General features: G+C 37.0%; 1 protein-coding gene across 2 annotated transcripts in view; it reads left to right on the top strand.

The window, feature by feature from the left end:
• Positions 1-13,113, top strand: part of MIPEP (mitochondrial intermediate peptidase) — a 160,780-nt gene that overhangs the window by 51,357 nt on the left and 96,310 nt on the right. For both annotated transcript variants that reach the window (XM_008581663.1, XM_008581664.1), the window contains exons 11-14: positions 6,772-6,925; positions 8,575-8,652; positions 10,417-10,621; positions 11,843-11,952. In XM_008581663.1, coding sequence (XP_008579885.1) covers positions 6,772-6,925; positions 8,575-8,652; positions 10,417-10,621; positions 11,843-11,952 — 547 coding nt within the window. The remainder of the gene's footprint in view (positions 1-6,771; positions 6,926-8,574; positions 8,653-10,416; positions 10,622-11,842; positions 11,953-13,113) is intronic.

The raw sequence follows: 13,113 nt of genomic DNA, 5'->3' as shown, positions 1-13,113 counted from the left end.
CCCCTTACCGGTCATCTTTTAAAAAAAAAAAAAAAAAAAAAAAAAATAACGTGAATCTTTCCGTGACCTTTCTGAAGTACCCTCATATATATAAGCAGAAATATATATATGTTTCTTTATATGCATAGAAAATGCGTGTAGGGATACACAAGAAATGGTTAATAGTAGATACCTCTGGAGTGGAAACATTGAGCCATAGGATAAGACAATATATTTTTTGCCCATTGTCGTTACTACTTGAAGAATTTTTTGAACAGGAAGTTCGTATTACTTTATAATACGTTTGTTCCTAATAATTTCAAGTTAATATCATTTGTTTTCAACACTCATAATAATTTCATTTAATGTATACAAAGTTGAAGTTGTATGTAGAATATTATAAACTTACATTCTATACTTAAATTTTTTTCCTTCTAAGATAAATTGTTTCCTAGAACTTTGCCTGACTACCACGTATGGGTATCATGGGCATTAGATAAGTCAATAAGTATTTTTAGGTTATAGTTTAATAAAGTAGACGGTGTTGCTGTTAGCTTTACTGTGTTTCTTTTCTATAAAATAAATGTTATATGTCCATTATAATCTTATGAAGGGTTTAAGATATAAAACTTCTTTTTGTTCTTTATTTTTGTATTGATTTTTATTATCTGGAAACAAAAAAGTGAATTGTCCTTTATAATCAAATTATCTAGCTAGAGCTCTGTATTGTTAATTTTTATTTTTATTTATTTCTGTTTTGTCTGTGGTTTAAACCTGACTTTTTAGTTTTATGCTTTAAGATCATTCTAATCTGATATAACAGATAAATGAATTATTCATTTTTCTGAAAACAGAATCCTGTTTTGATATTTTCTTCTAATATTCTTTCATTTACTCAAACAAATGTGTTTTGGGCTCTGGTGAGACAAGAGGTACCTTCTAATTACCGATAGTCCTTGTGACGATCATTCTAATGCGAAGATCTGGGCTTAGGTAGCTTTAAAAAGATCATTTGTAAAGGCATTAATCTCAAAAGGTAGGTAATATATTATTTAGGACCATTTCAGTTATCATTGATAGAAAGTCAGCTCACTGCTGGGGGACTTTCCAAGTTACAACCAAGGATGGGGCTGCATGGGGACCGTGGTTGTCTCTCTGAGTAGACAGTGGAGGTGGCAGACCTTGGAGGCCAGCGAGGCTACAGTGCACAGGAGAGAACAACAGAGGAGAAGCTGTGCATGGGGAATGAGCTCTGGACGTCAGAAGAGGGACCCTCTTGTCTTCCACTGAATCCTGTTGAGAGCGTTGGCATGAGGAAGCAATGTGAGGCTGGGGAGAAAACACATGAAGGAGCCATGGAGCCATCGCTGTGGCTCACACAGGGCCATGAGGATTTGTGTGCTCATCAGCCATTTTGGAAAAACCAGATAATCTATGGAATGTCAGGTATAGTGCTCAGAAGTGGAGCAAAATTAGGCCTAGACTTACAGTTGCTCTGGCCCTTGTAAGAAAGCTTCATAGTAAGCCTATGAAGCATGGTTTTCTAATAGTGGCACTATCGACTTCATAATTAATAGATTTCATTTTTCAGAGAACTTTTAATTTTATAGAAAAATTGAATGGAAAGTACAGAGAATTCTCGTAAGTCTCTCCTTCTCCTGTTATTAACAGTTTTTATTACTGTGGTGGATTTGTTACAATTGATGAAACAATATTATTTATTAAAATCCATAGTTGACATTAGGGTTTACTCTGTGTTATACATTCTGTGGGTTTTGACAAATGTATAATGATGTGTATCCACAATTATAGTGTCATACAGAATAGTTTCATCACCTTAGAAGTCCCTTGCACTTCACGCATCTATCCCTGCTCTCCGCCCCCACCCCAGAACCAGGCAACCACTAATCTTTTTACTATCTCTGTGGTTTTGCCTTTTCCAGAATGTCATACAGTAGGAATTATAGAATATGTAGCCTTTTCAGATTGGCTTCTTTTATTTAACAATACACATTTCAGGTTCCTTCATGCCTTTTCATGGCTTGATAGCTCATTTCTCTTTATTGCTGAATAAAATTCCGTTGTCTGGATATACCACAGTTTTTTAATCCATTCACCTATGAAGGATGTCTTGGCTGCTTCCAAGTTTTTGGCAGTTATTAATAAAGCTGCTATAAACATTTATGTGCAGGTTTTTGTGTGGACGTATGTTTTTCAACTCATTCGGTTAATAGCAAGGAGCCACAATGGCTAGATTGTACGGTAAGAGTATGTTTGCCAAACTGTCTTCCAAAGTGGCTACACCATTTTGCATTCCCACCAGCAGTGAATGAGTTCCTGTTGCCCCATACCCAAGTTAATGCTGTCAGTGTTTTGGATTTTAGACATTCTAATAGGTGTTTAGTGGTATCTCATTGTTGTTTTAATTTGTAAGTCACCAATGACATATGATATTGCACATCTTTGCGTATGCTTATTCGCCATTTGTATATCTTCTCGTCTATTTGTATTTTTATTTACTTTTTTTTTTTTCCTTTTTTGTCTTTTTTACTGACCGGTAATGGGATCGCAACCCTCAGTGTCGCGCCCATACTGGGGACCGGCAACGGGATCGCAACCCTCAGTGTTGCGCCCGCACCGCGCTCAGCTAGTGAGCGGGAACTGGTCTCCACGTGGGATCCGAACCCTTGGCGGGAGCACCGCCGCGCTCCCAAGCGGCGCACTCTCCAGTGCGTCACTGGGCCGGCCCTTTATTTACTTTTTAATTGAGTTATTTATTTCCTTATTGTTGAGTTTTAAAAGTTCTTTGTATAGTTTTGATACCAGTCTTTATCAGATATGTGTTTTGCAACTATTTTTTCCCAGTCTATGGCTTGTCTGTTCATTCTCTTAGTGTATTTTGCAGAGCAGTAGTTTTTAATTTTAATGACGTTTAATTTACCAATTTTTTTCTTTCATGGATTTTGCTTTTTATATTGTGTCTAAAAAGTCATCACCAAATCCAAGGTCACCTAGATTTTCTCTTATGTTATTTTCCAGGAGTTTTATAGTTTTATGTTTTATATTTAGGTTTGCGATCCATTTAGAGTTAATTTTTGTGAAAAGTATAAGGTCTGTGTCTGGGTTCATTTTTTGGCATGTGGATGTTTAGTTGTTCCAGAACCATTTGTTGAAAAGAGCATCTCTTTTTTATTGTATTGCCTTTGCTTTTTTGTCCAAGATCTTGATAATATTGAGACTTCCTATCCGAACATGGAATATCTCTCCATTTATTTAGACCCTCTTTGACTTTTTCCATGAGTTTTGTTTTCGTCATATAGATCTTGTGCAATTTTGGGGGCTTGGATTTGTATGTGTCTTTTTTTTTTTTTTTTTTTTAAAGATGACTGGTAAGGGGATCTTAACCCTTGCTTGGTGTTGTCAGCACCACGCTCTCCCAAGTGAGCTAACTGGCCATCCCTATATGGAATCCAAGCCCTTGGCCTTGGTGTTATCAGCACCGCACTCTCCCAAGTGAGCCGTGGGCTGGCCCATATGTCTTTTATTTTTTGATGCTGATGTGAAAGTTACTTGTTTTAATTTCAAATTCCAGTTGTTAATTGCTTGTATATAAGAAAGCAATTGACTTTTGTATATTAATCTTGTATCCTATAACCCTGCTGTCATTGCTTATTAGTTCCAGGAGATTTTTTTTTCAATTCTTTGGGATTTTTTACATCTATAATCATGTCACATGCAAACTAAGATGGTTTTGTTTCTTTCTGCTCAATCTCTATCACTTTTCTTTTATTGTTTTATTATATTAGTTAGTACTTCCAATATGATGTTGAATAGGAGTGGTGAGAAGGGACATCCTTGCCTTGTTCATGATCTTAGTGGGAGTGCAGCTAGTTTTTAATCATTAATTACGTAGATGTAGTTTTTTCTTTTTTTTGTAGATGTTCTTATTAAGTTGAGGAAGTTTCCCCTCTATTCCTTGTTTGCCGAGAGCTTTAATCTGAATGAGTGTTATGTTTTAAAATTTTTTTTTCTGCATCTACTGATACATTCATACGAGTTTTTTAGCCTGTGAATGTAATGAATTACATTAACTGATTTTCAGATGTTGAACCAATCCTGCATACCTGGAATAAATCCCACTTGGTCATGGCGTATATGTTTTTTTTTATACATTGGTGTATTTGACTTGCTAATATTTTCTTGACAAAATATTTTTGTATCTGTGTTCATTAGAGATAGTGGTCTGTGGTTTTTTTGTTCTGGTAATGTCTTTGTCTCGCTTTGGTATTAGGGAAATGCTGGCCTCACTGAATGAGTTAGAAAGTGTTGTCTCTGCTTCTATTTTCTGGAAGAGATTGTAGAAAATTGGTATAATTTCTTCCCTAAATTTGGTAGATATTCCTTTCTTTCAGTTCTCTAATAGCTCTAACTGTCCTTCTCGACTTCCTTTCCACCCCTTCATCTGGAAGTTCAGGAATCTGCTCTTGACCCTATCCTCACCCTGCACCACCCTTCTCAAGGGACCCCATTTCCCTCTGTGGGTGTAACTAACACCTAACAGTGAAGTTTCCTCAGTCTTAACATCATGAGCATCTGATATCTCATGGGCACTTCAAAGTCGGTGTCTCCAAAACTGATTTATTTTCTGTGGACCCTCCATTTTCTTCTCACAATTGCACTTTATCCTCCTCGCTTGTCCTGCAGACACACCCATATCTCCCTCTTCCTTCTTTTGTGTTCATTGCTCTGATTAAATGATTCTGCCATCCATCCATTTGTCCACACTGGAAACCTGAGTGTTATCCTAGACTGTTCTTTCTAGTTCACCCTCCAAATCCAGTCACTCACATGGTCCTCAAAACCTTCACATCTGAAAGAAAAACAAATTCAAGTTTGCCTTCTCATCCTGGACCCCAGTGCCTTGTTAGTTTATCATCTGAAGCACTGAGAGAGCCTTCTGTCTGCTCTCCCTGCCTCTCCTGCGTTCTGTGCTCTGCACTGTCAACTGTGCAGCATTCCAGAAAACATCAAATTGCTCCTCTGTATCCTACGGAAACAGTCTCCCATGTGACATCTGGAAGCAATCTATTGAGTGTATGGACGTAAAATATTAGAAATTCTGTTTATGTATATATTTCTTTACCTCAACTTACAGAAATTTCTGCTTTTTGTTTTGCAGTGTAGTAGAACAATAGCACCTGCATATAATTTAAATATACTTATGGTATGGTTGAATACTCAAAAGGTACTTTATTGATGGGGTGCATGGTCAAAAGTTTACAGTGTACCATGCCCTCTGTTCTCTGGCCCTTGCTTACTTGTTCCAGACTCCTGTCCAGCTCTTTCGTTTATCCCTGCATCGTGAACTGTGTCATATTGAGCCACATTGTTTCTAGAAGTTACCCGGCTGTCTGTCGCCGTTCTGCTTCTGTTATACTGTTGCTTCTGCCCAGAATTCCTTATTGCTGTTCCCTTCCTCCAGCCCTCATCCTCACCGTGCCCTGCAAACTCCGGTTCTTTCTTAATTCCTGTCTGCGAAGCCCTCTCTGGTTCTACTCTCCCCTCCACAAGTAAAGTCATCACACTGTCCTTCAGTCCCCACGGTGCAGTGCTCATTTATTCATTCCCACAGCACTGTCTGTTGTGTCAACTGGGTGCCCACTGCTCCAGACTTGGGACACGTGGTGTACCCTGTTCACTTCTCTGCCTCCTTCCCGTGACCTCCTTAGAGACAGACCCTTCAGCCTTCCTCCAGCATCCAGCAGCTTTGTTCACCACATGGATAAGTAAATGCACCACTAAAAAAAATAAATGAATGAACCATTGAGCGTCGGCTCTGGGTCACTAACGTGGATTCTGTTTCAATAAAAAATTGATCAGAAATTACATTGTAAATTTGTGGATTTCTATACCTGAAATCTCATTTGATATGCAATTTATGTTCACTCGTTAAATCCAGTCATTCATTTAGTTATAAGTTTGTATAAATTTTGTTAAGCCCAGAAAGTGGAAATGTAATGAGTACCTACAGTTATTCTAGAGCCATTATTTTTGTCTGTGGTTGTAAATTTTGGCATGACCTAATAACTCAAAAACGAACATTCACATGACTTATTTTGGATTTGCCTTGGCTTATGTTAAAATGTATAGGACATTAAAAAGTTGTTTTTGGATGAAGAATAATTAACCTTACCAATTATATGGTCCTTAATTTAAGATATATAACTATAGAACAGATACATTAAGATCTATTTATTTATAGTCCAGACTTTTTTTTCCATAAACAAATATTTACAGGGTAAAAACTTTAAATTCCCTTAGTGTACCTCAGGATTTTTATGTGTTTAATATTTATGTGTATAAGTCACAATTTTTTAGAATCTAACACATTTCACAAAGTGAGGCTTACCATTATAACTGGAACTGGTCACATTTTGTTTCTAAGTGTGTATAAGAAGTGTGTGTCTTGTGGGTTATTGAGACAGACTGCTTAACTGGATTAGTGGAAGAGTAAATAACCCGAAAAGGGTCAAGATTAGGGAATGATATGTCTACCTTAATTATGGTGTTACTGCTAATCCTAGTAATAATTACTGCTAATCCTAGTAATAATTATGCTATTCTTCTGGAGAAAACCAAGTCTGAAAATCTCTTAATGGTTAAAATATACCTTTATGTCTTGAAAAAAATTTTTAACTACTATGATCCCAAATATTAAATGAAAGTTAACTGAATTTACCTTCAGAAATTGGGGTAAACAAAAATGCTGTTGATCCTGTCTTCTTTCTTTAGGTATAACATTGAGCCCAGTTTATATTGCCCATTTTTTTCCCTTGGAGCATGCATGGAAGGCCTGAATATTTTGTTCAGCAAACTCTTGGGGATTTCATTCTATGCAGAGCAGCCTGCAAAAGGAGAGGTGTGGTGTGAAGATGTTCGAAAACTGGTAAGTCTCCCACGTAACACGTAGGCACACTGCTGTCTCCTTTTGGTTTGGCACTTGAGTCTACAGCAGTTTCCTTTTTGAGTTAGTTTTTTCCTGATAGAGTGTGTTATTTCTGTTTCACCAAAAAATCCAAATTGTTACTTTTGATTTAGGATACTGTGTGAAGGATCTAAACATATAACACCAGAGTCCTCTGAAAAATATTTTCTTAGAATTCATTAGAAGGTTGAATCTTCATATGTACCTTCATATGTTCACAGATTCTAGTTACAGGAAAATTTGTCTGTAGTTTTTATGTACCTTCCGTACTGAGTGTCTCTCTTGGTTAATTCCAAAGTCCTTTGCATTAGCTGCCTTTCTTTTCTTTTCCTTCCCCTTCCCATGTTGTAGGGGCTTATATTTGCATCAGATATTAATTTGTATCCTGTGTTCTGATTTATTTGACTTCTTTGATAATAACTTCAAGCCTGAAGTTCATCCTTCTCCTATTAGGGCCCACTTTATTTGAGGTTTGAATATTTATAATTGTTCCTTATAAGACTTTAAGACTTTCTTGGCCCACGTGTTTATGACTAAGGCTTTCCGTCGTGTTGTTTCATCTTTTCGCTCTCACACTTACCACACTGCACCTTTTCCCCTATATTTCAAGTAGTGTAAAATATCTCACTGTTGGCCCTATTTTGTGAGCGCAGAAGAGGCGTGGTGGTGGGACTGAAAGGACAATCAGGACGGGAGGGCATTTTATCCCTGCATTTACTCACCTAAATATCTGTTTGCATATTACGAACTTCCGACATGACAGGGATTGATAAAATGCAGAGATATAATAAAAAGAAAAACTGGTATCAGAAGACTGAAAGGACATGGTGCACGTGACGAAGAGGTTTCACCCAGACTGTGGAATGTGAGCTCCACTGTTTGCCAGAGTGTGCCCTGCCATGTCCCAAGTGCCTTGAACAGTTCCTGGCACCGAGTACCTACTTAATAGACGTTTGTTGAGTGAATGAATATATACTTGCAGGAAATTTTAAAGCACAAAATTGAAGTTATCTTTGATGGAATTGTCAAGTTTTGAAAAGACAAAGAAGGCAAGATGGAGACTACTCGTTGAGTCTCTCCCGTAACCTGTGCTTCTTGTATAGGCCCTTTTTGGGGAGGGGTGAAATAATGATACTGATTTTCAACTGACGTTGAGTTCAATTTTGTTGTTTTTGAATTTAAGGATTATTATTTGCATGGGTATTTATCATTCCATTCCAAGATTTGAAGGAAAAATAATTTTGTCACTAAAATGTCCAGCCAGCACTTCTTCCCACCTCTTGTGGGAGGTTTGTTGAGAACAGTCTGTGAAGAGCAGTGGTTGGTAGGGGTGTTGTAGAGGACTGGAAGTCAGGACAAGGGGCCCCGATGGGGAGCATTTCGTGTCCTGGACACAGAATTCCCAAATCAAAATCATTCAAGAGATGGAGCAAAGGAGGATGGGGGGGAAAGAGAATGTATCTTGAGATAATATGGGATGTAGAAGGTAATAAAATGTCTAATTTGTATCTTTGCATATTTAATATATAGATTCTTGTCTTAGGAATATTTTCCCACGTTTAGAGTTTCTGATGGCCTCATTCACCACTAAATTTAAAATTTTTTTCTAGGCTGTCGTTCATGAATCTGAAGGATTGCTGGGGTACATTTACTGTGATTTTTTTCAGCGAGCAGACAAACCACATCAGGTGATCCTTTATTTATAAACTGGTCTCTCTAGAAGAAATCAGCAGTTAATTTGTATTAATGTGAACTTTATATATCATTTTTATAGTACCATAATATGTAAAAGGCACTAATGATAGTTACTAAATATATAAATTTGAAATTAGGATGTAATTTAAAAATAGTAAAGGTTGTAGAAATAATTACATAAATCTGTATCTTTTTTGAGTCATGATATTAATGATAGTAATAATGACAGGTGACATTTTATGAACTCTCATTTGTGCCAGCCAGTGCACTGAGCTGTTTATATACGTCGTATCTTTTAATGTTCACCTCAACCTCTTGTCCTTGGTTCTAACATGATGAGGAAGTTGAGGCCAGAGAGGTTAAATTACTTGCCCAGAGTCACACAGTTAGAAGTGTTAGGATTTGATCCTAAACATTCTGAATAGAGATCCAGCTCTTAACTTCTTTCCAGATTTGACAATTAACCTGTTTTCTTTTCTTTTTCTTTTTTAAAGATGACCGGTAAGGGGGTCTTAACCCTTGACTTGGTGTTGTCAGCACCGTGCTCTCCCAAGTGAACTAACTGGCCATCCCTATAGGGGATGCAAACACATGGCCTTGCTGTTATCAGCACCACATTCTCCCAAGTGAGCCCTGTCCGGCCCCTGGCAATTAACCTATTTTCAAATTGTAGGAGATATGTCCAAATTACCTCCCTATATGGAAGCTGTGAGGTTCCCTTTCTTTTTTCCCTTTAGCTGCATACTAGTCAGCCTTAGCAATTTTCATGCAACTAGATGGGAAATATCAAGAGTTGAGGTTTTAAGTTATAACAGAAATAATGGCACCTTCTATTTGAATAGTGATTCATAATTCCATAGCATTTTAACAGATGTGGGTTTATGAAATCTGGACAACCACTCTGGGATTTGACAAAGTAGCATTTCAGAGAAGAGGCTCGTAGAGGCAAATCACTTTCCAACATGATTTGGCTAGTAGGTGTCGAAGGTGGGAGCAGAGTCCAGATCATCAGACTCTGACTCCCGTGTTCTTCCTCTTTGCCTGAATGGATGGTGGAGGCTCCACTTTGGTCATTAGGAGCCCCGGCTCCTACTTGTTGGCCTGGGTACAGATCTCAGATATAGCAATTCTAGCTGGGGTTTTTTTGGACATGTCACTTAACATTTTCAAGACTCAGTTTCAGTTTTCTCATCTGAAAAGTGAGACACCTGCCTCATGGGATTGTTGTGAAGAATAAGCGAAAGTGTATGTGTGTCTCAGTGTAGGACCTGTTTCAGAGTAACTTACTGCAGATTGCTTGCTTTATGGTAGTTTAGAACCCGTCACTTCCAAGTGTTAGACAACAGACATGGAAAGTGCACCTACTTCACTGTCTGACATGTAGCAGGAACTCAAAATAAGTATTAGTGTCTCGTCTTCAGTAGCTGATGTCTGCCCCTTCCCAATTACAAGGGCATGGATCTAAGCTCTTTGCTGACTTTGTTTCTAGCACCTGGCACAGTTTCAGTTTATTGCATGTTTTTGGAGTAAATGAATGAATTAATCAGTACAAGCTCAATGTATTATTGGTGTTTTAAAATTTTTTTAGCAGAATAAAAAGTGTCAAGGAAAAGTGTCTATAACTAAATATATATAGTAAGAATCGAATTAAAGTTTGAACTCACAAACTTTGGTATAATTTTATATTTATTAGGACAGTTTTATTCTTCAGATTGCCTAATACTTTCTTCTCCTTTTATGTTTTCTGATTCTCAAAGGATTGCCATTTTACAATCCGTGGAGGTAGATTAAAGGAAGATGGAGAATATCAACTCCCAGTAGTAGTTCTTATGCTGAATCTTCCCCATTCCTCAAGGAATTCACCAACTTTATTAACTCCTGGAATGATGGAAAATCTTTTCCATGAAATGGGGCATGCCATGCATTCTATGCTGGGACGCACTCGTTACCAGCATGTCACTGGTGAGCCATGAAGAGGGCTTTTATTTAATACTATCCATTAAAAAAAGTTCTTTTTCTTTTAGTTTGGAAAAAGGCCTTTTTATTTGGAAAAATCTGATCATTTAATAATGTCGTATGACCCTTTATCTCAGATTGTTTTATCATCTTGTTCTTCCTGTTGTTATGCAACCTGATCCTCTCACACTTTATTCCTTCCTTGCTAACAGCTCTCACCAAGGAATAAGTCTCAGTTGTCTGTCTTTTGAGTTCATACCTTTTTAATTCTTATAGTGGAATTTAAGTTTGTGGCTATGTGTGTGTGAGAATAAATATGTACGAGTATCTTTTTAGGATCTAGCACAGAGTTAAAGGATAAGTGAATGGATGTTGCCTCCTTTTATTCAAAATCAGTTAGAAAAAAAAATAAACTATCTTTAAAAAGTATGATAAGGTACTTTTTATTTTATTCTGCTTTCCCTGTATAAAATCGTGGTTCTGCTCTGTTAGTTTTCTGTGCTGATCTGTGGCCATCATTGATGGTACCCAGACTTTCCTCCTAGTTGTGTCATCTCTGTGTCTTAAGCTCCCTGTCATCCGTGGTCAGTAGGAGACCACCTGGTCAATTGTTGGCATCCAGTATTTATTAACTAACCTTACACACATAGAATGTTGGGCGAGGAGAAGAGATTTGAAAAGACTGTAGGTGGGCTGAACAGAATCATAAAATGCCACCAAAAAATCTTATAGGAATTGTGTTAAGTAATTCTGAGTTTAAAATATTACTTTTTCTTACTGGATTGACTTTGTTACAAAAAAACAATAAATGGATAAAATAAAGTACTGTTAAAATAAATGAAGGATAAAAGCATTTGGTAATGGAATTCAGCAAATTAAATACAAATGCTATATTAATTGTAAGAATGTTTTAATTTGTGTTTCATGTACAGCCAGTGTAGCTGAAGACAGGTTTGTTTGTAGAGGGTGTGAGTCGTTGCTTTATAAGGTGTTTTAGCAGCTGTGCAAATATTTTGTTTTAATATAAAGGAAAATATATAGGATTATAATAAACTTTTCTGTAAATATGTACAATAATTTTATAGAAGTAAAATATTGGTTTAATGAATTAAAGCTTATCATAGTTCATCAGAGCTACAAATAAAAGTTTTAAAAGGGTACATAAAAAGTGAGTTAAATATATTGATTTCATTCATGCCAACTTTTTTTTCTTTTCCCCCATTTTAGGGACCAGGTGCCCCACTGATTTTGCAGAGGTTCCTTCTATTCTGATGGAGTACTTTGCAAATGATTATCGAGTGGTTAACCAGTTTGCCAGACATTATCAGACTGGGCAGGTAGGAATATTAATATTGTCATATTTTCCTTTGGGTTGTGATGGTCAGCTTTTGTGACCTGCTGGATAACATGAACTCTTCCTGCTTTTTCAGAACTCTGTCACTCTCTCAGTACCAGATTCCTTTTTTTTTTCTGATTCCCTTTTTTTTCCCTCATACTATAGAATCATAGTCCTAGCATATAGTCATGTGTTGAAAAGTAGCAACCCTTTAGTGTGTGTCAAGTAATGTACCACTTGTCCTCATGATCATCCCACAAGGAATGCACTTTGTCCCCTTTTTCTAGATGAAGAAACAAGCTCCGTCGTAGACCAGGCATTCAAGTCTGTCTCAGTTTTAAAAAGCCTTTGCTTCTGAACATTTGTTCTCTCAGTCTGAATTTTTATGTTGTTTCATACAACTGAACTACAGGGACATATTTTGCCAGTGTGCTTAGCATCCATATGATGCCAAGTCTGAAAATTCCTTAATTTCCAGGTTTAGATTTCAGCGGTGTATTGTAATTTTAAAGATTTTTAAATTAAAATGAGAGATAACATAGTAAGTTAGCTGTAAGCGTAACTATGAATATTGAGCCGTTTACTGCCCACGTGCACATTGGAAGATATATTCTTTCCCTTCTTTTGGAAATTTGGTTTGATAGTATTACATTAGGTGGTATTTCTCCCCCCAGAGTGTACTTACCTGGTGCAACTGTGAATTATTATATTCAGATTTCAGTCCCTGGCACTTAGAACCATGCCTAGCACAAAGAAAGCACTAACCAATTAAATGGAGAAAAGAATATAACTAGGAAAAAAAGGACCAAAACCACCTTTATTTGTGACTAATTTTCTGATTGTGTCCCCAGATGCATAATATGATTTGGTCATTTCTTTTTTTTTTTGGACTTGATTTTATCTAACTCTTATTATCAACTGTAGAATAACGGACGAGTTTCTGGATCACTGATCTGACAGAGCTCACATCATAATTTATTTCAGTTACTAAGACGGCAAAATTGAAATATTTGTGATCCAGTTAACTTCCTGTCCATTAACCTGCTCTGGGAGTTGCTCTGGGAATCATGTAGACTTAGCCAATAACATAGAAGCACATACTCCACTAGATGCTAGTATAGCCCATGCATGGCTCCGGTGGGGGCGTGGGAGCAATGGGGGG

The sequence above is a fragment of the Galeopterus variegatus genome, unplaced genomic scaffold (genome assembly GCF_000696425.1).
Source record: "Galeopterus variegatus unplaced genomic scaffold, G_variegatus-3.0.2 Scaffold2429, whole genome shotgun sequence".
NCBI lineage: Eukaryota > Metazoa > Chordata > Mammalia > Dermoptera > Cynocephalidae > Galeopterus > Galeopterus variegatus.
The sequence above is the reverse complement of the archived record's forward strand: the minus strand, read 5'-3'. Positions and strand labels throughout refer to the sequence as shown.